The sequence below is a fragment of the Zosterops lateralis genome (assembly GCF_965231275.1).
Source record: "Zosterops lateralis genome assembly, chromosome: 25".
Taxonomy (NCBI): Eukaryota; Metazoa; Chordata; class Aves; order Passeriformes; family Zosteropidae; genus Zosterops; species Zosterops lateralis.
The window spans coordinates 7,231,608-7,255,536 of record NC_139785.1 but is presented as its reverse complement, the minus strand read 5'-3'; the positions used below and the strand labels follow the sequence as shown (position 1 = coordinate 7,255,536).

At 42.5% G+C, this 23,929-nt stretch overlaps 2 protein-coding genes across 21 annotated transcripts in view; both read right to left on the bottom strand.

Annotated features, from left to right (window-relative positions):
* Positions 1-236: 236 nt before the first annotated feature.
* On the bottom strand, positions 237-18,427 carry NFRKB (nuclear factor related to kappaB binding protein). Of its 15 annotated transcripts, none has more exons than XM_083877910.1 (27): positions 18,380-18,427; positions 17,967-18,271; positions 17,577-17,853; positions 16,962-17,163; positions 16,743-16,870; positions 15,484-15,658; positions 15,208-15,309; positions 14,587-14,660; positions 14,089-14,173; positions 13,680-13,860; positions 13,373-13,481; positions 12,792-12,918; positions 11,765-11,830; positions 10,741-10,820; positions 10,616-10,656; positions 10,146-10,206; positions 9,140-9,314; positions 8,699-8,805; positions 8,132-8,255; positions 7,652-7,728; positions 6,811-7,031; positions 6,032-6,317; positions 5,080-5,298; positions 3,871-4,647; positions 2,964-3,070; positions 2,094-2,229; positions 237-1,354 (listed from the first exon to the last, which is right to left on the bottom strand). In XM_083877910.1, the coding sequence occupies exons 3-27, from the start codon at positions 17,697-17,699 to the stop codon at positions 1,229-1,231; spliced, it is 3,909 nt and encodes a 1,302-aa protein (XP_083734036.1). In that variant the 5' UTR covers positions 17,700-17,853; positions 17,967-18,271; positions 18,380-18,427; the 3' UTR covers positions 237-1,228. The 15 variants fall into 15 exon arrangements, 14 of the variants coding, with proteins under 14 accessions (XP_083734036.1, XP_083734040.1, XP_083734035.1 ...); XM_083877914.1 differs by having other exon boundaries at positions 17,577-17,716; XM_083877909.1 differs by having other exon boundaries at positions 17,577-17,711.
* A 1,107-nt stretch (positions 18,428-19,534) lies between these two features.
* Positions 19,535-23,929, bottom strand: part of PRDM10 (PR/SET domain 10) — a 43,259-nt gene continuing 38,864 nt past the window's right edge. For all 6 annotated transcript variants that reach the window (XM_083878066.1, XM_083878065.1, XM_083878064.1 and 3 more), the window contains 2 exons: positions 23,686-23,798; positions 19,535-22,923 (listed from right to left, as the gene is read on the bottom strand). In XM_083878066.1, the coding sequence (XP_083734192.1) occupies positions 22,687-22,923; positions 23,686-23,798 (350 nt within the window). In that variant the 3' untranslated portion in view covers positions 19,535-22,686. The remainder of the gene's footprint in view (positions 22,924-23,685; positions 23,799-23,929) is intronic.

Here is a 23,929-nt window from a genome sequence, read left to right as displayed (position 1 = left end):
CACACAGAGCTCCAACCATAACAGTCCTGGACTGTATAATTTGGTTCTTTAAATGTTTTATATTCTATAATATATAACTTGGAGCAAACAACATATTAAAAAAAAAAGCCTACCAAAAAGACCAGGTTAAAATGAACCATCTTACCAAGAAGATGGACAGGCTATTAGTCCTTGGCAAGCTGGACAATGATTGCACAGAAAACACACTGTAGAGAACCAGAAGGAGATGGCATAGATCTGTAAGGCTTTCTACACTTTTATTCTTCTCCTAGTCCAACACATCTTTTGATCTCATTCAGCTTCAAGGTCATGTCAGAACAGTCACAAATTGATCTCCACTATGTGCAAAATTCAAAAATATTTACATAGTCAGATAAAACAGCAAAAGTAAAACCAAAACTAACAGCCAGGGTCATGGGTTAAAATATTTCTTCAGAACCCAAGAGACAACAGTTTGGGTGTATTTGAAAACATATTCCAACCTTTTAAACCAAGGTACAGATAGTTTCCACTGATAAAAAAAGGTTTATTTGTTGAGGAAAACTAAGAGGATCTTTCTTGTCAACATCAACTTTTTCCTTTCCACTACAGTCCCATTTGCTGACAGACTTGTTCATATAGTGAGTAACTTTGTGTATCTTCTCTCCCTCTCCCCCATGGTCACTCACTCTGTTACAGCAAAAAAACACCTTCACTCTCACCCTGTCTTTGACAGCATCCTGGCATGGATGTGAGTTACAATAACTCTGGTGTCAAATACACCAGCCTGAGTCACTGGATAACAGTAGTCACAGCAGACTCCAGTAAAAGGAGACATCTTCTCCATGACTTTGAAAAGCCACTGAATAACCCCTTCCAAGCAACTTCCCCTGCTTAATGAAGATCCAGGATAACTGCATTGTCTACAACTGAAAATGCACAGGAACTGTATTTGTCAAAAGTCCTTCGGATGAAAAAGAACAGGAAGACATTTCTTAAATCATCAATTCCACAGAACCCGGATTTACACATCTGGATTGAAACATTTTGTTTTGCAGGTACAGCATGGGTTTTTTTCTGTGCAATTTCTACCCAGACATCACAGTGCTGACCCTGGAGAAGCAAGGGCAGAACCCAGTCCAATCTCAAGCCATCACTGGGGTTAGGGAGCCTCAGGTGGTTGGTTGGCTGAAGGGTGACAACAGGCTCAGGGAAGTTCTGAGAAAGTGATCCATGTTCAAACCAGTGTTTACAGCTGATCCTGTGTCTGCTTTGGTGATGGAGCTGTTGTCACAACCACAGTAGACACTGCTTTAGTAGAGCCAGAGACTGTTCCCTGCTGGAGATGGGAGGCTGGAACTGTTTGAATTCGCACCTGTGTGAAACAGAAAGAAAGAACTCATCTGAAGAACAACCTGGTGACACAGTGACTGAACCTGCATTGTATTCTGGTGAAGTACCTGCTTCTGCTGCCAACAAAAACTCAGTTATTGGAACAACACCAAGTACCAAAACCACTGCCAGAACAGAATCTGTCAGAAGAAGATCATTCCATCCACTGCCCATGTGAAATGGTGACAGGGGATTTCCAGATTAGAGAGGAAGGCCTGAAAACTAGTTTGAATAAAAATGTTTGTCAGCTGCTTTTACACATTTTAAGAAAAAGGACTTGGATCCATTGATACCTCACTTCTACAGACTCGTTACTATCAGCTCTCAATGCAGATTAATTATTTGGAATTACAGAATACTAGGTTTCCAGTGTTCATCCAGAAAGATGGATATGCAAAGCAGTTATGTGATTTCTTCAAGTAAAAGTGACCCACAAAAGCCAAAGTACAAAGCAGTGCAAAGACTGCTGAATATATAGAAAAATCTTGACAGAAGCTTTGGTTTTACATTCATTATACTGGCAGTGCTTCAGAAACATTTAAAAACTTTATTTGGATGGAGAGAAGGTAAAGGTGATGATGGATTCCATGTGCTTAATGCAGACACTATAACCAAGCTGTGTGCTTGTTCTTTTTCCACAACCCACGTATCCAGTGTAAAGTCCTCATGGAGATGTTAAGTCATAAAAAAACAAAGAGAATGATCATTCTAGGTGCCCTTACCTGCGTGGCTTGGCCTTGCTGCTGCAGCTGCTGTAGTTGCTGTGCAGTCAGAAAACTCACAGGCTTGTTCCCAGCAATCAGTTTAGTCCCTGCTGGCATTGTAGTCAGGATGATATTTCTGCCTAATCCACTGATGCTAGAGGAAAAATAATTGTCGAAAGGTTAATAAAACAGAACAGCAACTCGATCTTTCCAACCATTCTTCAATTGTTAGTAGATCACAATTCTACACAGGTACTCATTATTTTAAGTAGTGGGTTTTCCCCCCCTCCCCATAAAACTGGCAAATACACTAGCGACAAGTTTATGTCAGTATTTGTAACTGATAGAAAATTAATTTAGCACACAAATCACACCCATTAACTCTGGACCATGCATATCATTGGCCTAGCCTCATCAGACCTGTACACTTTTCAATGCAGAAAACAGCTGAACACTTGAAATACTAACTAAGGAAGACACTATCAGAATTTATGGAAGAATAAACAAAAAGCCTTCAATATCTGAATGCCAGAGGAATTCTCACTAAGGCATTAAACTTCTCTTGAATGGAGAGATGGCTTCAGATTACCGATATTTTTCAGTGTGTTAATTCTTGCTCAAACACACAGAACTAATCGAACAGCTGGTTTCAAGGCACAGAATGTTTTTTCTTTGGTGTATTTGCTAGAAGCTGCATCTCAAAATAAATAACTAAAAATTAAATCTCATCACAGACACCATATCCACTCAGTTTCTTACAGCTGATGGAGCTGTTAACAGACTGCCATCCTATTCCAGCCTCTGCTTCCTTGCTCCCCAGGAACCCACTGAACACAGACCTTCCTCAGCTGACTTCCAAAGCAGAACTATGAGATGCAATGCACTCACTTGGCGCCAAGGTTGCCCTTGATGATGGGGGCAGTGACCATGCTCTTGCCCTTCACTGGCTGGCTGATCACTGACAGAGGCACTGTGATCCGTGTTGGAAGTTTGCCCTGGGGAACAGGAAGAATGTGTGAGGAGCCATGGGAAGTTCAGCAGAGAAACTGCCCAACAACATTGGCTGCTTTGTGGCAGTCCTGTGAGCAGAATCCAGCAGCAACAGCTTTGCTGATGAAATCTGTGCTCCAGTTCAGGCTCCTTAAAATTCACCTCCCTCTCATTCACTACACAGCTGCCTGAACCCTGAAAATCCGCATCATCTTTGCATCACGGGAACCATGATTTTTATCCTGAGGAAACTACCATAGTCTCATTTAGCTTATGTAACCGCAATACAGTTTATGGTGCCTTCCGATTTGAGCATTAAAATAGCATTAAAGGGGGAAATCAGTAATAAAGTAACAAGTAACAAGCACTTCTAGTTCTGAATGTTCTACGACAGCATTCCAATGGAAATTATTGCCAAGGTGTAAAGTTTATTTCATTCACTTGCAAGAGGAGATACGGGAAGTATTTGACTTTTTGGAGGCATTTAGCTGTAATTTGAACGCCATGAAATGAGTTGCAGACCCATACCCAGAATACAAGTTGCGACTGCCCCATCCCTGGAAGTGTTCGAGGCCAGGTTGGATGAGGCTTGGAGCAACCTGATCTAGTGGAAGGTGCCCTGCCCATGGCAGGGGGTGGGACTGAATGAGCTTTAATGTCTTCCACAACCTAAATTGTTTTACGACTCTGCCATATTAATTTGAGTCTCTGTAGATGCAAAGAGCAGTTTTCAGCCATAAAACAGTAGTGTATTTTGGCACACCCCTTCTTTACCCACCCCCAGCGAGAGCTCAACATTACTCACTGCCTGGGACGTAGATACCACTGTGGTGCTGACAGGCACCTGCCGCACGGCCGTGGCTCCTGTGCCAATGGTTATGGGGGTCCCTGCAGCTCCTGAGGCCACAGCAACTGCTTTGGACACTGTGGCACTCACGGTGGGTAAGGAGGTGTGGCCTGTGCCAGCAACGCTCACTGCCGAGGATGATGGCACCTGCTTAGCATGAGTGGCTACAGTGATGGTCTGCCCGGCTTTGGGGGGTATCACCCCAAGCCCTTGCACAATTCTGATTGTGGCGGCTGGCTTGGCCTCTGTGGATGCCACTGTGGTTATGGCTTTGCTCTTCTGATCTGCCACAGTCACGCCCAGGGCAGGCATCAGGCGGAAAGCAGAGCTTGTCGGCTCTGTAGTCTTTAAGTCAGGAGTCACTTTAACCACGGTGCTTCCAGCTGGGCTGGAAGAGGCAGGAGACGCCGTGCTTGTCTTGGCTGGAGACTCAGCAGTCTGGACAGGGTTGGATGTCACGTGCAAAGTTGCGGAGATGCCTTTCCCCCCAGCACTGCTTCCTGCAGCTGCTGTGAAGAGGTCCTGAGTCAGTTTGACAGTAGTGACTTGAGACTTGGCCAGGGTGGCCATCATGTCCGGAGTGATGCGCAGCACCGTCTGTCCTTTCGCGTCCGTAGTTATGGAGGACGGGGGCAGGCGCAACACGTCCTTCCCTTGGATCCGAAAATTGGTTGCTGTGAGTGGGATGCCACTTCCAGCTTGCGTCTTCACGCCAAGTTGTCCCGTAATAGCCACCTGGGAGAGATGAGAGAAATGGTTCTGTCAAACTAGGACAAGGTCTAAGGCACACTCAAAGCAGAACTTCCCAAAAGGATGATGTTTGCTCCCATTAAAATTCAAGTGGAATAAGACTAGCACTCAGTACATTACTGAAAATGGTCCTGGTTGTGTATCAGATGACATTCTCAATCCCATCTAAAATAGGAAGTACTTGTGGGACTGGTTTCTTTTCCAAAAAAAAATGAAGGAGAGATCACTGAAGAACCTGCACAAAACACATCTTTCACCTGTACATGAAAACAGGGCTCAAACGCACAAAACCAGCACTGCGTCAATCTGCACAGCCTATCAACTCCCACAGCATTACAGCTCCCAAATGTTCACATCTGCACAACAGTAAACAATCAGATCGTGGAGCCCAATTCCTTGTCTCTCCCTCCCTCTCACCTGCTTGATGATGTTCTGGCCAGCCACATTTTGAATGACAGTGGTGGAGGAGGTGCTGGCAGCAGAACTGCCTGGAGAGCTTGTCACTGGCTTCACAGCAGGGCTGGGCACTGCAGATAGCCCTGTCACAGTGATACCTGCCTGGCTGGCCACGGAGCTTCCTGCTCTTGGCACCTGCACAGGGCTACTTTGAGCTTTTACAGGCAGAGTCATCACAGCCTACGGAAGAAAGAAGGAAGACTATGAGCAGACTACCACAGTAGGAGCGGTCTAGTGATTCTTCTTTGTATGGTGCCTTAGCTTGCAAGTTCATAGGAGTTCACAATAATTCCCTTACAAGGATTCCAACTGCTTAGAATTGTAATGAGGTGGGTGTCAGTCTCTTCTTCCAGGTAACAAATGACAGGACAAGAGAAAGTGGCCTCAAGTTGCATGAGGGAGGTTAATTTGGATATTAGGATATTTTTTTTTTTTTTTTTTTTTTCACAGAAAGGGTTGTAAAGCATTGGAACAGACTGCATAGGGCAGTAGTGGAATCACTGACCCTGGAAGTGTTCAAAAAAATGTGTGGATGATGCACTTGAAGATATAGTTTAGTAGTGAACATGGTGGTGTTGCTGTGTTCATGGCTGGACTTTATGATCTTGACAGTCTTTTCCAAGCTTAACGATTCTGTGATTTTAAGTTCTATGGATTTTTTATGTAATGTGCAATTTAATGATGCCAGGTAAAAAAGTGAAGAGAGCACTGAACAGTATTCCATATGTAAACATGTAAACAGTATTCCATATGTAAACATGTAAACAGTATTCCATATCTAAACATGTAAACTGTTTCTGTGCTCTTGCCTGCAGTTAGTGCATGCTCCAGATGAGCACAGAATACCTGTACATCACACCAAAACACCAAAAGTCAGATTGGATGTCACAACTAATCTACCCTTCCAACTCACCTGAGGGAGCACTTTGGTTTGCGTTGCTGTAGCTGGAACACGGATTTGAGGCACTGATGTGGGCTGCTGCTGCTGTTGCTGCTGCTGCGTGACCACTGGGGCTTGCTGGGACACGGCTGGGAGGCTGGACTGGGCAGTGACCACACGGACCTGTGGCAGGCCTGAGGAGCTGCTGTGACTGACCACACGCGGGGTGGGCGCTGGCCCCAGCTGTGCCTGTGAGCTCTGAGCTGGGGACAGCAATGTCCCCAGCTGGGGCATGGTGGGGGAAGATACCAGGAGAACACTACAGAAAAGACAGAGCCAGTAGGTCAGCAAAGATGTAGGAAATTCACACAATCATGGAATCACTGAGGTTGGAAAAGACCTCTGAGATTATCACGTCCAACCCATGACTGATCCCCACTTTGTCACCCAGCCCAGAACAGAGTGCCATGTCCACTTGCTCCTTGGACACCTCCAGGGATGCGGACTCCACCACCTCCCTGGGCCACCTTTTAATGTCTAATCATGCTTTCTGTGAAGAAATTCCTCTTGATGCCCAACTTGAACCTCTGCTGGCACAGCTTGAGACTATGTCCTGTTGCTATTTCCTGGGTGACGAGTCCAACTCTCATCAGCCTCCAAGCTCCCTTCAAGGAGCTGTAGACTGATAAGGTCAACCCTGAGCCTCCTCTTCTCCAGGCTAAATAACCCGAACTCCCTCATTACTGAATTATACAAATTACTGAAAAACAGCCAGCAGCATTCCCAAATGACATAGTGGACAGAAGCAGTACCTCTGACTGGGTTTTGCTGGCTCTGACCCAGCACCAGATACACTCTTGCTGACCGCAGACACTGGTGGAGGTGAGATGGGTGTTGCTGGCAATGCAGGTGCAGTTGGTGTCACAGGAGTCACAGGTGTTGGTGGCATGCTGGAGTCACTGAGGCTCAGCTGACTAGGCTCTGCTGTGCTGGTGGGGAGGGCTTTCACAGCACCCTCCTTGCTACTTGACTTCTACAAAGAAACCACATCCAGCATCACAACATCTGGGGTTCATTGCTGCACCCTACAGTAGGCTGAGCACTTCAGCCTGAGTTCTGTATGGTGGTGAATGACACCTTGCTGCTAAATCCTGAAATCAAACACGACTGACTGCCTTTCCCTAGCTGCAGCCATGGATGAATTAGTGTGTTTGGCTGCTTCTGCTCTCAGGGAAAAGTGCATCTCAGTTTTGACAAACATTCAGAACACTCAGATTTCCAGCTTGGTTAATGTGCCAACAGACAAGTACTTCAGACATATTTAATATCACACATTCATACCGTGATGGCTTCAGCACAGCAAGGGGAAGAACAGTTGTGTTACACACTTCTACAGTTAACCTCAAGACTAGATCTGAAAGATCATCCCTTTGATAGGGAGCACAAACGAGAGAATAGCAATGGAAGCTGGATGGAGGAAAAGTTCTCTCTCTCCCTCTTCATTTTGCGCACTGACATTCATCTACATCATGAATTGCTAACTCAAATGTGGTAATTTTCATCACCTGCTATGGATGCAGAATTTATGGATTAAATTAAGACTAATCTTCTCAATCCCAAAAGCAGCTGTGCAACCCTGAGAAAGAAATCTACCGTTTTAGCTGGAGGTTTTGGCTTCTGAAGAGCTTTCTTGGCCTTTGCTGCAGCAGCTTGAGCATGATGGATCCGTTCTGCAAGGACAAATTAATGGTTAGAGCTCCTGAAACACAAGCAAACTGATTTTAGTAAGAGACTAAGTGAGAGCTGCAGATTCTTCTTCAGACAAGAATTAAACACACACGGTCATGTAAGAGTGCAAAGAAAAACATCTTTGTAAATTAGCCGAAAAGACTGAAAAGAAGACACATAAGAACCATGCATCTGCAGTTCTTGCATGTGGGACGGTATTTTTCAAACAAATGCTTCAAAGTGACACACCGCTCTAAAGAGTGGGTTTAAGTGCTGAAGGACTAACATGAGCAAACTGACTCAAAAAAAAAAAAAAAAAAAAAAAAGCTAGACCAACAAATTAATGTTCATTATCCATCTTTATAAACATTTTCAATTTTTAAGGTATCACCAACCCAGGCTTACCAAACTCTTCCTCGCTCCTGTCCCGGTGCAGGTAGATCCACAACTTCCGCCCAATATCGTATTTCACACAGGGATCTTTCTCATAATGCAATCGGTCCAGAGCACCACTAACAACAGTGTTAACCTGAAGTTCAGAATTCACAGATTACAAGATATCCCTTGCTGGACTAGCCAAAACTGATGAATAGAAAAGTGATCCTATTTGGTACAAAACCTGAGTAAGATGGGAGCAATCTCTGAGTGAGGACTCAGGGCAGATGTTGCAGCACTAGACGGTGTTTGCCACCTTGGGTTAAATGAAGCTTCCACCAAAGTTCTGAAAATTGACTGTTCCTCAATCTAAAATGTGAGCAGCTCTATGACAGTGTTAACTCTGTGGCTTTTCTAGCTGATGTTTCATCATTCACAGCTGGTGCATATTTGCAGCAGCTCACCATAGTAGTACACAACTCCCTTCTGCTCATCACAGCAGCATGAAAAGTACTGGGCCTTTGCCACTGAATACTGCCTGGGTACGTGCAGTGTATTTTTATGAGGATCTGAGGCCAGACATGACATCTGACTTACCTGAGCACTTGTGACATCTGGAGCTAGGAACTGGGAATCTTTGAGCAGTTCACAGATTTCAGCTCGAGTTCCCTCTCCATTAGGAAGGCGAGCAGCAGCATCACGAACTGAAACACAAAATCAGAGCTTAAACTTCCAGCTGTAACTGGGCAGCGGTACTCAGGTACTCCTTACCATACTCCAGATATGTTTTGGGACTGCTCTATTACCCTTGCTCTCACAGTTCCTACTTATTAAAATCTAGCCCCTAAAATCCCTCAAAAATATGAGGAGAGATTATAAAGGATCATTTTAAAGTATATCAACTGTGCCAACTTTGTGCTAATAGTGATGAGCTTGGGGAACAGCATTCATTCCCAATGCAGATTCCTAAAGTTCTTGTTTGAGGGGTCAAAGGAATGTTTTTCTTCTTTAAAAAAGCTTTTTTGGCCATGACCTTACCAAGGGACAAAATGGTGACATATGCTGGTCTATCTGAGCGCAGGAGAGAATGTTCCCGGGCTTTGTTTAAGGAGGTTTCCTTGTCAAACACTCCCTTCACAGGGCCAACAACCGACTCGAAGCCATGCATTCGGAAGGTGAAGGCTTTGTGGGGCTGGCTGTAACGGTAGCGTTCCTGGAAATGGACACAAGAGCACTGATATTACCAGGAAACATACAGCAAAGCCTTACGTTATATTACAAGGTAAGTTGTTATCGTTCTCTAGAGAAAGCATTTTTAAACTAAAGGCTCAAATATAAACTTATTTTGGATCAAGAAAATCAAACTACTTCATGCAAAACACAATGCTCCACGTAAGCAAGGTGTGCAGGTGCAACGCATTCACTGTCAAGCAGCTGCACAGACTAGAGAGGTGCCAGAAATACAAGAGATACACCTTCTGCCTCTTCCCCTTCCTCTGTTTATCTGGCGAAAGAGAGATTGCCAAAATTTAACTTATAAATTCTGTCCTGCAGACAGCACATAGAGAGAAGGGAGAAGAATCCCCATCATGTGTCTTCCCTCTAATTTCCACTTGCATCTACTACAGACAAGATAACTAAGTGGATGGGTGCCCTTACTGACACTTATTTTTCGCTTGCATACATACATGCCCAAAAAATAAAGAGACAAGTCATCCTCCAATGGTGGGGGATGGCAAAGGAGACAGTGGGGTTGGCACAATCAACTGACACTATCAATTTTGTTAATTTTATTCAATTACTTTTTACCAAATTTATTTTACCCACTGGAAATATTGATGGTTTTGAAACAAGCAGCTAGGCTATGTCATTAGCAAGTTTTATGCAAGGCCAAGATACTGACTTCAAAGCAGACGCAACATATCAATTCTTCACATTAACTACATTTGTATAGAGTTTTAACACCACCATTCCACATAGATTTTCATGGTTTATTGGCCAACTGTTTCAGCAAATGCCTTTAAAATGAAGACTCTCTTCTTACCTGCTCTTGAAACACTCGTTTCTCCTCTCCAGTGCTAGGCCGGACTACATAGTCAGTCCTTCTGAAACAAAGGGCACCATCACTTCTGAGCACAAGCCCACAACAGTCCTAAAGGATGAATCATCCTTCTGCAAATTCTTCTGAACAAATTCTGAAAACATGTATGGCAAAAAAAGAAAGCCCTGCAGAAATCTTAAAATATGCTGTGTGCACTACCTGAAGACAAGTAAGGACTATAAATAATCTCATCAGCAGAACCTAAGATAGATTGCACTTTGCTCTGATAATACATGTGAACTTGGATAAAATCAGTTGACTTTTTAAAGTCCAGTTACTGCATTTATAAAATCCAACGATCAAATTTTCTCCTGCCTCGTGATGTAAAATTATTTAAGATCCAGAGGTACAAGGCCCAAATCTCACAGCTTGAGCAGCGCTACAGAGGCTTTCATGCAGTGTTACACACTTACACTCTGGGCAGTGGCATGGCATCTGAGCTGTCTTCATTTTCCTATTGAAAAAGAGAGAAATGTCAGTGTTGGATAGAACACAGTCAGGTCTTGTGCTTCTAGAAGTTGATTTTTGTCTGACTCACCTTGAAAAAAGTCTGGTCTTTGGTCTCCAACCAGAGATGAAACAGTGCTGCCAGTTCCTTCTCATGATCTTGGTAACTACCTAGTAAGAAATCACAAAAAGGCAAAAAAAGAAGTATTTTAATTGTTAGGAAGCCAGCTGCTTGTAATTCCCAGTCCTCTCCTGTTCCCTTCCCTCCCCGATGCATCACCAGTCATAGATGTTCAAACTGCAGTATTTGAACACTTCCAGGCATAGGAAATGTTAAATCCCAGTGATCCCCCTGTGCTGGTACAAAGGATGGTGCTTCAACTCCTAGCACAGAAGGCAAGTTGCTGTTTGGGACAGTTACCTGTTCACACTCTCCCAAGTGATCCCAGTTACTGAATCCATGAGCAGAAAGACTTGCCTACATAATCCCCAGCAAAAACTGTGAAAGGGATCACAGGAAAAGCTTCCTGACTCCAAATCTCTGCCAGTTTAAGCCTGCAAATGTGATCACTAGAATCACCATAATTAAGAATGAAAAATTCTGTGTAGTAACTAAAGGAATGAACATAAACACAAAATATCTGTAATTCAGTCAGTTCAATAATGAGCCTAAGCACATTGATCATTCATTTGCTCTTTAGTTCCCACTTTTAAAAATGAGAATAGTATCAGTTTGCTCTGCAGAGAAGCTTAACTCCTTTGCAACTGTAATAATCACTACTCTGAATAATGAGAGTTATGCTCTATAGAAGGAAAAACATGAAGGTGTGCAGACAAATTTGAATGCTGACAAACATGGTTAAGTCAGCAACAGAAAGAAATACAGCCCAGTGCCTTTGTTCATTTATGCTCTGTCTGCTGCTTATACTGATGTCTTGTGAACACCTCAAATCCAAAACACATATTAGCTCAGTTAAAAGAAAAGAAAATGCCTAACCATGGAATTAACAGCTCTGATTGTGTTTCTCTCCAGGCTTCAGCAAGACGAAAAGTAAAGTCCTGGAGAAAAAAACCTTTACTATAGTACACATCATAGAAGAATGCAAGGTACTCACCAAGCAATTTCCACTGCTGAGTTTTTTCCTTGAATTCAACAAAAGGTGAGAAGCTGGAAGGAGCATCTACAATGACAAATGTGCATGTTAGGGACATTATACAATTGTCCAGCCTCAAAATCCTACTGAGGTAATGCAAACTGTCGAGTTAACAGTGACAGATAGAGCATTTAAAATGATTATGTAAGTGCATCTCTAAATTTATCCTTGCACAAAGGGAAGGTGAGCATCTCAGAGTATAAGGGCAAGCACAAGAACAGAACAGGATAATGAGCCTCCCAACAACAGGCTGTCAGCTGAGAGCCTGCTCCTGTTGTTCATCATGTTCAGACCACTTATTTAGTGCACTGGGGTGAGAAAATTGCCTGTTGACAACTTAATCTTCAAGCTGAAGAGGAAAAAGAAATACGAGGCCCCAGGGACTGTTATTGTACAGTGAAAATTCATGGGCTCGTGGGAAGACAACTTGGGATTTACAGTATTCACCAGCATTATGGACAACATGCTGCGAGGCCACCACAATCTACTCTGTCTCTGTCTTTAAAACTTCCCACTAAGCAAATCAGAACCACAGAATAATTCAGTTTGAAAGGAATGGCTGGAACTCAGCTGGCCCAAGCCCAAGGTGGGCCAACCTTATGTGTCAGTGGATTGCTCAGGGGCATCATCTAGTTCATTCATTATTATCTCCAAAGACAACTATAACTTCACATTGTGGGGGAAGAGGCTAATTCCTTCCTGCTTCAAACACTCTGCCTGAAGCCACAATCTGAATATGAGAAACTGTCTGTCTAGAGGCAGTTTCACAGACATTTTCACATACTTGGGAATCACATTTGGTCTTATCTACTATCCACATGGAAAACAAGTCAAGCACAACTAAGACACGTCAGCCAAACAGCCTATCATGGAAATGCTGCCTGCAATACAGGGATTTATTGTGGTGATGAATGAAAAGTTGATTTGAACTATAATGCAAACCATTAGACTAGAACAGTGTATTAGTATTTTTAACATCTCTTCTTACCTCTGCTGTCGCCTGCCAAATACTGCAAGGCAGGTAAAACCAATTCAGACCAATTAGGGGCAAAGGAGAACCAGTTATTTAGTGCACTGGCATGAGAAGATTGCCAGTCGAGAACTTTATCTTCAAGCTGAAGAGAAAAAAGAATTATTAATGATCTCACACTTTAAACTATGACTGTCTTCACATAAAACAAACCAGCTGAACATGTCCCCCCACCAGGGGACAAAAAGTTTTTTATGTATGTGAAATAATTACCTGATTTCTCAAGTAACCACAGCACTGAAGAAGGGGAAAACACTTCCCCATCTCTGCCCTTAATATATAAAATATATGTAAACATGATCTATAGAATGGGTATGGAAAGACTCACAGATTCAACTGACTATATTCCTGAAACATGTTAAAACCAGAATGTGGTAGCACTCCCAGAGGGTTTAACTTCTTTAATATGTAATCTAAATCTTATTATAATTTAGAGCAAAGTGAGTCTGCAGAAAAATCACTATTACAAAGCTATAAGCTCCTCTATTCTTTGATTTTGCTTCCTGCAAAGATTCCTAGATAAGTGGGTGGTTCCTTACCACAGAGAGGGTAGCAGGTCCTTCCAGAAACAGTATTTCCAAAAGATGGAAAAAGAAGCTGGATGATACTTCATTTATTTCAAGACATGGTTTCATATCTTCAAGAGGTCTTCAAATGAAAGATAACACAAGCAGAGTAAATTCCCTGAGTAAATATCCACCTCCATATACAAAGATGAAAACCACACATTTCACACATCCCAAACTGCACAAACACACAGCCTGCAACAGTCCCACAAAACTGTGAGCTGAAACATGTTGCTTCTTCCATCCATGCAAGGTGTTCGGGGCCCTCTGAAGCACTTACTCCTCTTTGACAGATGATAGAGGGAGGGGGGAAAAATCCTGAGACATTGATGAGAGTCCATCTGCATTGCCAAGAGAGTCACCCAAATCTTCCACCTCAGATTTAATAATCTTCGGCTTCTTTTTTTTCTTATCTTCCTTGTCCTTCACCTTTTTCTTGAAAGTCGCGGGGTCAAATAAGGCTTTAGATATGATTAAAGTTAAAAAGAATAATTAGACATCATTTTACTATACCTTAATGAGACTCATAAACTATTTAAGTATGTATCTAGAAATGTATGTTGCGTACACTCATTCACACCTCAATCATTCCATCTTCCCAGCTGCTGTCATAAACCTTTACTTTTCCCATCAAAAGAAAACCTCTAGTTTTTAAAGCAACATATATGAAATGAAAAGGATCCACTGACTTGCTAAGGAACCTTTCCTGCCAGCATTCACTCGAGTCACAATGTCCTCAAGGGTCAGGTCTGTTGTGACTAGATCAGGGTGATCCTGCACAGGACAATGGGAGAGAAATTAAACTGAGAAAGGACAAAGTGTTAAGACAGCAACAAGATGAAGAAGTACCCAAATACTTAAATGCACCAAACTCAACCAGGATCAACTTATTAAATTATTTACTGCAATAGAAGTTGGGAATTCTTCTAACCCTGACATCCAAAATTTTGTCTCCCGAAAACACATAACTAAAATTACAAAATCCTTCTATCCAGATAAACATGGCCAGGAGTTGCATTTATACACTGATAATTGAACCCAGGTTACAATAAAGGGCTGCTGGGTGGGTGCACACAAAAAATAGCAATCATTTTCTCACCCAGAAGTACCATGATCTTTATGGCAAAGAGATAAAAACATCAAAGATAAAATGCGGTCCCACCCCCCAAGACTTTTTAACATCTTACAGGCTGACGTTTTCGTTTCTCATGGTGCTTCTTCAACATCATCTTTAAATCGCTTTCCCCAAGTTCTATCTTGTCTGCAATGAAAATAATTATTTGCAGCGTTTTCCATTACTGCTACCTTCCACAGTTCTTGGAATGCCATTTTCTAACCCTTTACACTTTCAGCAATCTCCCAAGTTTCAGTAACTAATTGCTCCATATATCAATTTCTTTCATTATTTCAATGCATCAATATCAGTCATCAGATTTCACTGCTGATGCAAGCATGAAAGAGAAAAGAAGCTAGAACTAGCTTGAAGAGTTTGCAGAATTGATTACAGTCACTTTAGGAGAGATTCTCAAGTATTTTGAACTGGACTATGCTAATGCTTCAACCACTAAAGACAAAATACAACAGAGGAATCAGTAGTATTACAGAGACTATGACTCTTGTGTTCAAATACTGGCCTTGTGAGCAGAAAAGGATTAAACTAGGAAAAGATCCAACTGTTATTGGAGACTGCAAAAATGAGGCATTACAAGATCTCCCAATAAAACAACAGATTTTAAAGGTCATTGCTTGCAGGGTCTCAAGGTAATTCTCCTCCCTCTATCCATACTGACCCCTTGTTTGGTTCTTACCTGCAGTTTTCATGTCCAAGGTTGACAATGTGGGGATCACTCTCAGCGGAACTGGTGGACTTGAACAACGTGCTGGAGAACTTGGAGGCCAAGAGATAAGATCTAAAACAGAGATAAATTTACTTCTGCAAGACCCATCACCAATCTGTGTAACTATTACCATGTGTCCATAGCCAGTGGAAGTAGAGCCCAGATTATCAAAGGCTCTGTCCTCACATCAAAAACGTGTCTTTTTCCATTCACACCTGGAGTCTTTAGTTCAGCCCAGGGCATTACCTTCTTCATCCGAAGACAAGGTAGTATCTCCACACTCCTCTTTCACTTCCCTCAGGATCTTCAAGTAGCGCCGATGTGTCCGTCTGTCTCGTTCTTCTGAGTCATATGTCGGTGGGAAGTGCCTTCTCCTTAGGGTCATGTCAGGGCCCCCTTTCCTGGCTAATTCCAGCAAGTGCTGAAAGGAGAGATTCATTTGACATTAGCTATGTCAGCTACAGTGCTGTAAAAGCCACGTCAGATACTTCCAGCAAGGTTACCATGCGGTGCCATCAGCACTTCAGATCTGTACAAGGGAAACCTTAGGAAGGATTTAAAACCCAACATTTTAGACCATCATTTAAAGGGGAGAAAAAAGTCAAGGTGAGATTTCTGCACCTTCTTCTGCACGCATAATACTATCAGTCAGTTTATGTGGACTGCTGAGAAGAACTTAAATCATTAGTGTGAAGTGTAGTTTCCACACAAATATGTAACAATGACACAGAACACTGTCTCCTCTTAAAAAAATGTTTTACCTCTAATGGCTACAGAGGAACTAATTTCCTATGTATTCCATATCGTTGCCTAATGAATTTGTGGATGCCCTGTCGTCCCTGGAAGTGTTGAAGGCCAGGAGCAACCTGGTCTAGTGAAAGCTGTCCTTGCCCATGGCAGGTGACTGAAATGAGATGAGCTTTAGGGTTTCTTCTAACCCAAACCATTCTGGGATTCTCTATTTCCCACAACATTGTAGGGCATTTTATAAAGACAAACTTTCTTCTTCATCCCTACATGCCATATGTTTCAATGTCTAAGCACAGTGAAAGATAAATGACCAACAAACACATTTCAGTTGCCAACAATTTGCTCACAGAAGTATCCATGGAGGAAGACTTTACCAGGGATTTGCAGGCATGAGAATCAGAGGTTTGGATCCACATACTTTCTAACTGTAACTGTATTTAGCAACTGTACTTGTTTCAGAATGACTTATGAAGGCAGAATGACTTATAAACAAAATAGTATGTTGCAGAGGGGCAAATGCAGGAAGTGCGGACAAGGTGGACATGAAAAGAAGACAGTACACACAAGTGAGAGCTATAAGACTTACGCAACCTGAAATCTGCAAATATAACAACTGGGTCTGGAGTTCTCTGTGGGCCACTGGAAAATCCAGAAGCATTACTCAATCCGTTCATTAAAGGAAAGGCCTCAGAGAACTGTGACTGCACCAAGACCCTTTTTATAAAAACAAGTTATTCATCCCAGAGCACGCTCACATTGCGGGAAGCGAGGATCTGCTTAAGCAGCCTATAGAAGTACTGCTGCTGGGCACTCAGGTACCGCTTGTACTGCGACTTGTAACAGAGCTGCCGGTACTTCACTACCTCGGGATTGAAGTGTCCATCTGTAACAAAGACAAAACATACAGCTGGATTTTCAGCTGGTAGCTGAGAACTTTCCCCAAACCCAGAGGGAAGCTCACAAGGCTGACTGACCCCGAAAGAGTTTCTGGGCGATGTGCAGCGGGTTCCCAAACCGAAAGTTCTCCCCACTGAACAGTGCCGAGATGAGCTTGTTCTGATGCTCTCGGTTGTTCTCAGGAAAGTGAGGCAGGAATTTTTTTAGGTGCTCTTGCTGCTCATCTGTCAGGACCTCCTGCCATGTTGACAAGCTGACAACCTCAAAAAAGATCTCAGGCTAAAGAAAACAAGAAACAACAGTAAAGAAAATGCAGCCACGTCCTTGACCATTTTCTAGCCCTTGATGCTTTTTAAGTAACAGCAGTTGTGAAACAATGTTTTATGAAACACAGGAAACAACAGAGCATAAAAAGAAAAGGTCAAGAAATTGATACTACTAACAACAAGAAAATAAATTCAAAGCTTGTAACGATCTTCTTAAAGGCAACTTTAAGATAATAAGAACATAACAGAATTGATTTTAAAGATATTGTCTCGAAATTAATCAAAGAAGTGTCAATTCTTGACCCTTCTTCCAAGGCAGTCAGAAACATCTCTCCTTTTCAGTTTGCTCTGTAAGTTCCCAAAAGGGAGTCAAACATGTCATTTATATAGAGGTTATATAAGGTGAAGTGTCTCAGCACTACTCACATCCTCCAGGAGGTCCTCGGGCAGACTGACCCGGGTTGTGCCCAGCATGCAGTCCTCCATGATCCGTGTGCAATTGCTCTCCAGCTCCAGGGAGTCTGTGAGCATGTGGTCCAGGGAATCCATCCTCCACCCCTCCTGCTCTGGACAACGACAGCAAAACTCTCAACAAACAAAAATCCCAAACCCAGATACATCCATCCCGACGTGAAGAGTGACGGAGGAGCCACCTTTGATGGGTGGTTGTTTAAATGGAAGCTGTGGAGTTGGCCTGCAATACCTGTACACATATATAGCAAAGTTAGATATATATATATATATATATGTATATATATGCACGTATATACCCATGTATACACACACACACAACGTATATATAAAACTCATACATACATACATATAAAGCACATATATGGAAGCATTTACTCTTCAATTACAACACAGGTCATGCCAATGGAGAAGTGTTTTTCCAGACAGGTAGACTGGGAAGAACAGCTGACCCATCTCATTTCCTTCCCACCCGCAGCAACTGTTTTCAACACTGCTAAACACCAGGACAGACTACATTTAAATCCTGAAGGCGGTTTTAAGGTGCAGAACCGAAGGTCAGGTCTAAGGTGGGCTTTGTCTTAGGTTGAACGTGTGATAGGGCCAGGAGCCCCGTCCCCTCCGGCGCGACACAGCCGAGCCGCTCTGAGCTGCGAAGAAACGCATGAAACACGCGAAATAAAGAAAAAGGCAATAAAAAATCGCTAGAAACGGGGTGGGACAGCGAAGAAAACAGAGAAAACAGGTTTATTTCATACCCCTCACGCGGCCCAGCCGAAGGCGGAAGGCGGCGGCGCTGCCGCGCCTGCGCGAATGCCCCGCCCCGCCGTACTGCGCCTGCGCGCGGCGCCCCGGCATGATGGGCCGCGATGGCGCCGGGGCCTGCGGGGGACGGGTTTGTCCGTTCCCCTGGAAATACAGCAACTGTGGAACGCTGAGGCCACCTATCAGTCGCAGGTTTTTAGGCCTTGATTGCAGTCCTGGGCAGCGTATCAGTCACTGAGATGCTGTGCTAATATTACAGTGAAGTGTTGAAAGGCTGAATATTTTGAATTTTAATGCAGCAAATTTTCATACAGCAAAGGGACGTTCTGCCTGGGTCTCCCTGCCTTTACCCACTGACATCCCCCTCCAGGGACTCACATTAACAGTTTCCAGAATAACACTCATTTAATAAAATCTTGAAAGGTTAAGGTTCAGGACAGGTGCAGGTGACAGACAGTACCTGACAGCAAAAATGTGTTCAAAGCAATGTATAGACAAACTCTAATCTGTGTCAAAACCTGGCTCACGATAAATTACAGAGCGCAGGTCTCACCCAATGAGTGAGAGACAGATTCAGTGCAGAAGTTACGATGGACTCTTCCCAAACCTCTCCCTGATTTTAACTCATTCTTATACTTTCTTTACTTTTAGGTGGAGCATGAGTGACTACAGTCACACATCTTAGTGAGTGATGGTCATACCCTGGGAGTGGGTATGTCAGGATAGTACCTGAGATAACCCTGGGATGGGGACGTGAGTCACTCCTAGAAAGATTTTGTCATGGTTTGCTGATCCATCATCTTTATCTCCCTCAGTTTTCACATGCTGTGCAGCTGATCAGCTAGAAAGTAATACCTTTTAAATTTAAAAATAGTTTAAAAAATTCCTTACTTTGCAAGGGTCTCAACAGAGGGAGCTCCACTCCACTGTCCACTTACACTCCCTTGGATTGGGTTGTGGAGGTCAGAAATTCTGTATTCCATCCAGAGAGTAGCAAAATGTATTTTTCCCTTTAACTTGTATCCTGTTATCATTCCATTTATCCACACCCCACTTCACTCTCACCGACCAAAACACCTTACCCCAATGAACATATTGGTCATCACCAGTGATTAAAAAAAAAAAAAAAAAAAAAAAAAAAAAAAAAGAGAGAGAGAAACATTTATTCTTTTCAGGTTGGTTTGGTTTTTTTTACACCTGCCAGGTTGCACAAGACTCTGAACACAACAATGGTCACCAAATGTACAATAAACATACACAATTAAATAACAGATGGGGCCTGAGCAGTCCAAGAGGTACAAGATAAGGGTGCATGGGCTGGGTTTGTTTTTTTTCCTTCAGGAAAATACAGCATCTGACCCAAAACGCCTCCAAGGGACAGCATTTCCAAACAAAACACAGACCTTGCAGGCAATTGAGAAGACTCTGGATTTACACTTCTGTGGGACATGACAGAAAGATCTTTGGGTTGCTCTGGTTTAAAAACAATAATAATACATCCTATACCTTGTGTGCTGCAGAAATGGAGGAAAAAAAAATCCGTGCAACCTTTACCATCTATACGATCACTGTAGTTCCTTATTTTGGAAGGAAAATCTCTAGTACTTCCATTTCCAGTCATGCTTCTTTCACAGGCAATTCATTCAACTTGGGACACTAGGCATTAACTTCACCTGGAGTCAGGCCAATAGCCTGAGCATGCTTCTGCAGGGCAGAGAAACTTTGAGGAAGCCTTGAGTTCAAAAAGGTTGTTTTAAAATGGTTTTCTATTTTAAATAGTTTTCAGTATTAAATAACTGGTACAACTGTCCTCATTCATGAACTGTTCCAACAAAGGTGAATAGAGCAAAGTAGTTTATAAACCCCATGTATGCAACATCATTAATAGGAACATTATTTGATGTTCATCTATTGTCAAACTTTCAGGACTCTTAAAATTGCTCCTGCAGGGCAGTATCCCAGCATTCCCAGACTCGCATTTCCAAGCCTATTTTCCTACTACTTGTAGCATTTCTGGCTTGTTATTAAATCAGCAGCAGCCTGAAGAAAGCCAAAACAAAATTATCTCTGCTCTCTTCCCACAAGAACAATATTGCAAGGCCTAACACTGTGATTCCAAAGTTCTCAGCAACATGAACTCAAGTTACTTACTAGGCATTGTGGTTGCTTGCCCACAGTGCCACAGTGGCTGGGCTGCCAAATCCATAGAATTTCAGGTCACTCATCATTGCACTTGACCAAGTCAGAACTCTGGTCCATGTTAGTAATTCTACCTGGCTCATTAGTGCCCCAGTATGGTGGTACAGCAAGAGAAGAGAAATCCTAGGAACAAAGTAATCCCCACTCCGGCAAGTCACTTGAAAGTTACCTCAGAACAGTTCTGAGCTGGCCAGTATTTTGCCAACCAATTTATCTCAATACTATTCCCATGACACATTAACAGACACATTAGTTAGCAAAGCAGTATCTGCTACAAGGCTTTGCCCACAAGGAACCAGATTTGCTCTTGTGCAGCCCGAGTGTGAAGTTCTCTCATGTCAAAGAGCTTTAACTCCATAAAACCGGATATCACAATGTGTAGTGCCTACTGACATGGGTAATCCACACCTGAATCCATGGGAATACCTATGGAAGAGTCCCATATTCACACTCAATGCAGTACAAGAGAAAAATAAAAAAACCTCTCACATTCTTCTGTCTCAAGGGCCTCTAAGACACAGCACCCTTCTTTGTGTTTGTTTTATAAATAAAAGTATCCTGTCATGCACGGATATTCTGGGATGAGTTTTCTGGCATTTAATGGATTTTCAGACATACACAGTATATCCCATCAGAAGTCAGTGGAGTTCTAGTCATGTTCTTGCAACCACCAGAATGCCTTAAATAACCAACCAAGATGACCTGTGAACTATGTAAGGAAAAACATATAACATGACCTTAAAAGATGAACCTTCTCTTTCCCTTTCTCCTGGTCCCTAGACCAGGTCTATCACATCAGGCAACCCTCATGGATGGCTTTCCATGTCCCATAAATAGTGGTCCACTAGCATTGTGTGTTTCTGGAGTCCAGGGATGGTTGTTTTCTGGAACTGTCCGAAGGAATTACAGTGCATTGTTAACAAGGTTATTTGGGAGGGGGAAAAAAAATTAAAAAAAATCAAAGTAACCAACTCTCCATTGTCTTGAAGAGAAGAAATGTTTGCTTTGAGGTGGCCACAGAGATAATGGCCCTGTCCCTTTAGAGGAGTGCTGGGAGTGTTCTGTATCCTCCTTTTCTCCTGGCACAACTATCTATCTTAGATCACAGCAGAAGCTGCTGTGCAGACTTAGCTGAGCCTTTTTTTTTTTTTTTTTTTTTTTTTTTTTTTTTTTTTTTTTTTTTTTTTTTTTTTTTTTTTTTTTTTTTTTTTGTGGTTTTTGTTTGTTTGTTTGTTTTGGTTTGTTTGTTTTTAAATTTTTTTTTTTTTTTTGTTTACAGGCAAAAAAGCAATTTTCCCTGCGAACACTGGAGGGAAAAGAAGTAACAGTGGCTCTGTACTACCCTTAGGTGCTCCTAGGATTTCAATCAGTTTGTTCCAAACAACATGGGTTTAAGACTGTGCTTTTCCTGCTTTCTGGAACTGCTGGGTAAAACAGGGCAGGGCAGACAGCATGTAAACAGTTCTGGAGGGCTGGAAAAATAATAATTTAATGGACTGCTTCGGCACATCTTCACAGCTTCATTGTTCAATCCATCCCCATATGGGGACACCAGGAGCCACCACTTGGTGGCTGCTGCTGCTCCTTTCTGCAGGCAGTCTGTTCATATGGCGCAGGGACACTCCCCTTCACCTTGGCTGCTAGAAGCCACAGGAAGCAGTTCTGCCATATTCTAGCAATTTACATGATGTTCTCCTGTTAAATGGCTCCTGTTAAAGATATGCATACGACAATCTGCCAGGAAGTGTTTAGTTAGGCAAGCTTTTTCCCATACAGTTGAAATAAAATTGTTTGCTGGACGCACTTCCAAAAAGGAAAATAAGGGTCAGCAGACATGCCAAAAATAAAGTCCAGGGCCAGCAGAGGTTTCACTTCTGTTGTCCTTTTTCTTAAAAGCTGCATGAAAGGCATCCCAGAAGGATTTTGAGGGTACTTCTTGGTCACTGTGAATTAAACCCTCTAAAAGCATTAAGAAGAGCTCCAAGATTTTAGTGGAAGGTATGTGAGCATATACATTGAAACATATAGAGTCCCAGGGTACCCTCACATCTGGGCTGTCAGGGAGGTGGCAAGTACAAGCAAATGGCACCATGAGGCTCTTTCACTCATGCTCTGCTGAGAAAGTCCTGGGTTTGGAGATGTGCACTTCGCTCCCGCCACTCCCATTGGTGGTAGTTGTGATGATGTACTGGGTGGTTTGCTGCTGGTTGCTTGTCTGGGATTCCAAGGGATCCGTGTGGGCTGTGGGCTGGGAAACACCCACCTGAACTTCACTGGAGAGTGAAGAGTTTTGTTTACCATCCAGATCAGGCTGACCTTCAGATATCACATAGTGAGTCTGCATAGGGAATATAGAAAATAATTAATAATCACTGTATCTTCTGTAACTTCTCTTTTCTAATAGTCTGCTGGCAGACATTTTGGTGTGAACAAGGAACTTTTAAACTAATCTCTATTTCATTTAAATGTATGAGCAACATAATGCCAGTCTTTTGATTCAAAGGATGTTGGACTTACTTGGCTTTTGGTTAATTTACAAATGGTTAAACTCATTACACAATTAGACCATCACTACAATTAAACCAGCAATTTTCAATTCAACTATTCTGAAAGGTTTTTTCCTGTATTACACATGTTCTAACAGAATTGCACTTCCAGCGACCAAGATCAACACAGGCCAATGACCTGTCTCCTTATGCTGGATTGCTTACAAAGAATAGCAGGAACTCTTCTTATTTTCTAATCTTAGAGATAACAGGGAGCTACTGAAATATTTCCAGAAGCTGTTCTGAAGTTTAGTTTAGTGGATAGTGCTTAATCATAGATATTTTTAAGACTAAGCAGTATTGCTAAATAATTTTGTTCTGCGAATATGATTAAGTGAAGATTTTAAGCTGGAAGGAGTCATGCATACAAGAGCCAGACAGCATTAGCCTTTTAAATGGTTACATGCAGACTATACTGTGCAGTCTGCATCTCTTTAGGTCCCTCCAACTCTGTTCCCCAGTTATGATTTTGGCATTCTTTAAACCTTCAAGCTGAAGAGCTTCATGCCTGATAATATTCTGGATGAAAAAAAGGCCATGATGGTTCTCCTTACCTGAGTAACTGCTTTTACTTGCCCTGTGTTGACAGTGGTGACTGGGGTACCCACAGCAGTCTCCGTGATCACATATTGCCCTTGGGGGATGGTCATCATCTGAATCTCTGATGCTAAAAAATTGCAAATTGGATAATCAAGACCTCCAGTCAAACTCAAAGACAACCTTCAAAGATCAAGTTTTATGTCAGAAAGATTAAAGTCTGAAACAGTGGGTATTGAATAGAAATTCAGGTGATATAAG

What these genes read in the sequence shown, in the direction of transcription:
- NFRKB (XM_083877909.1), bottom strand. An exon ending in CTTGGACATGAAAACTGCAG is followed by an intron (nt 14,661 to 15,207) that starts GTAAGAACCAAA and finishes TTTTCATTGCAG; the next exon opens with ACAAGATAGAACTTGGGGAA. An exon ending in AGAAACGAAAACGTCAGCCT is followed by an intron (nt 14,174 to 14,586) that starts GTAAGATGTTAA and finishes TGTCCTGTGCAG; the next exon opens with GATCACCCTGATCTAGTCAC.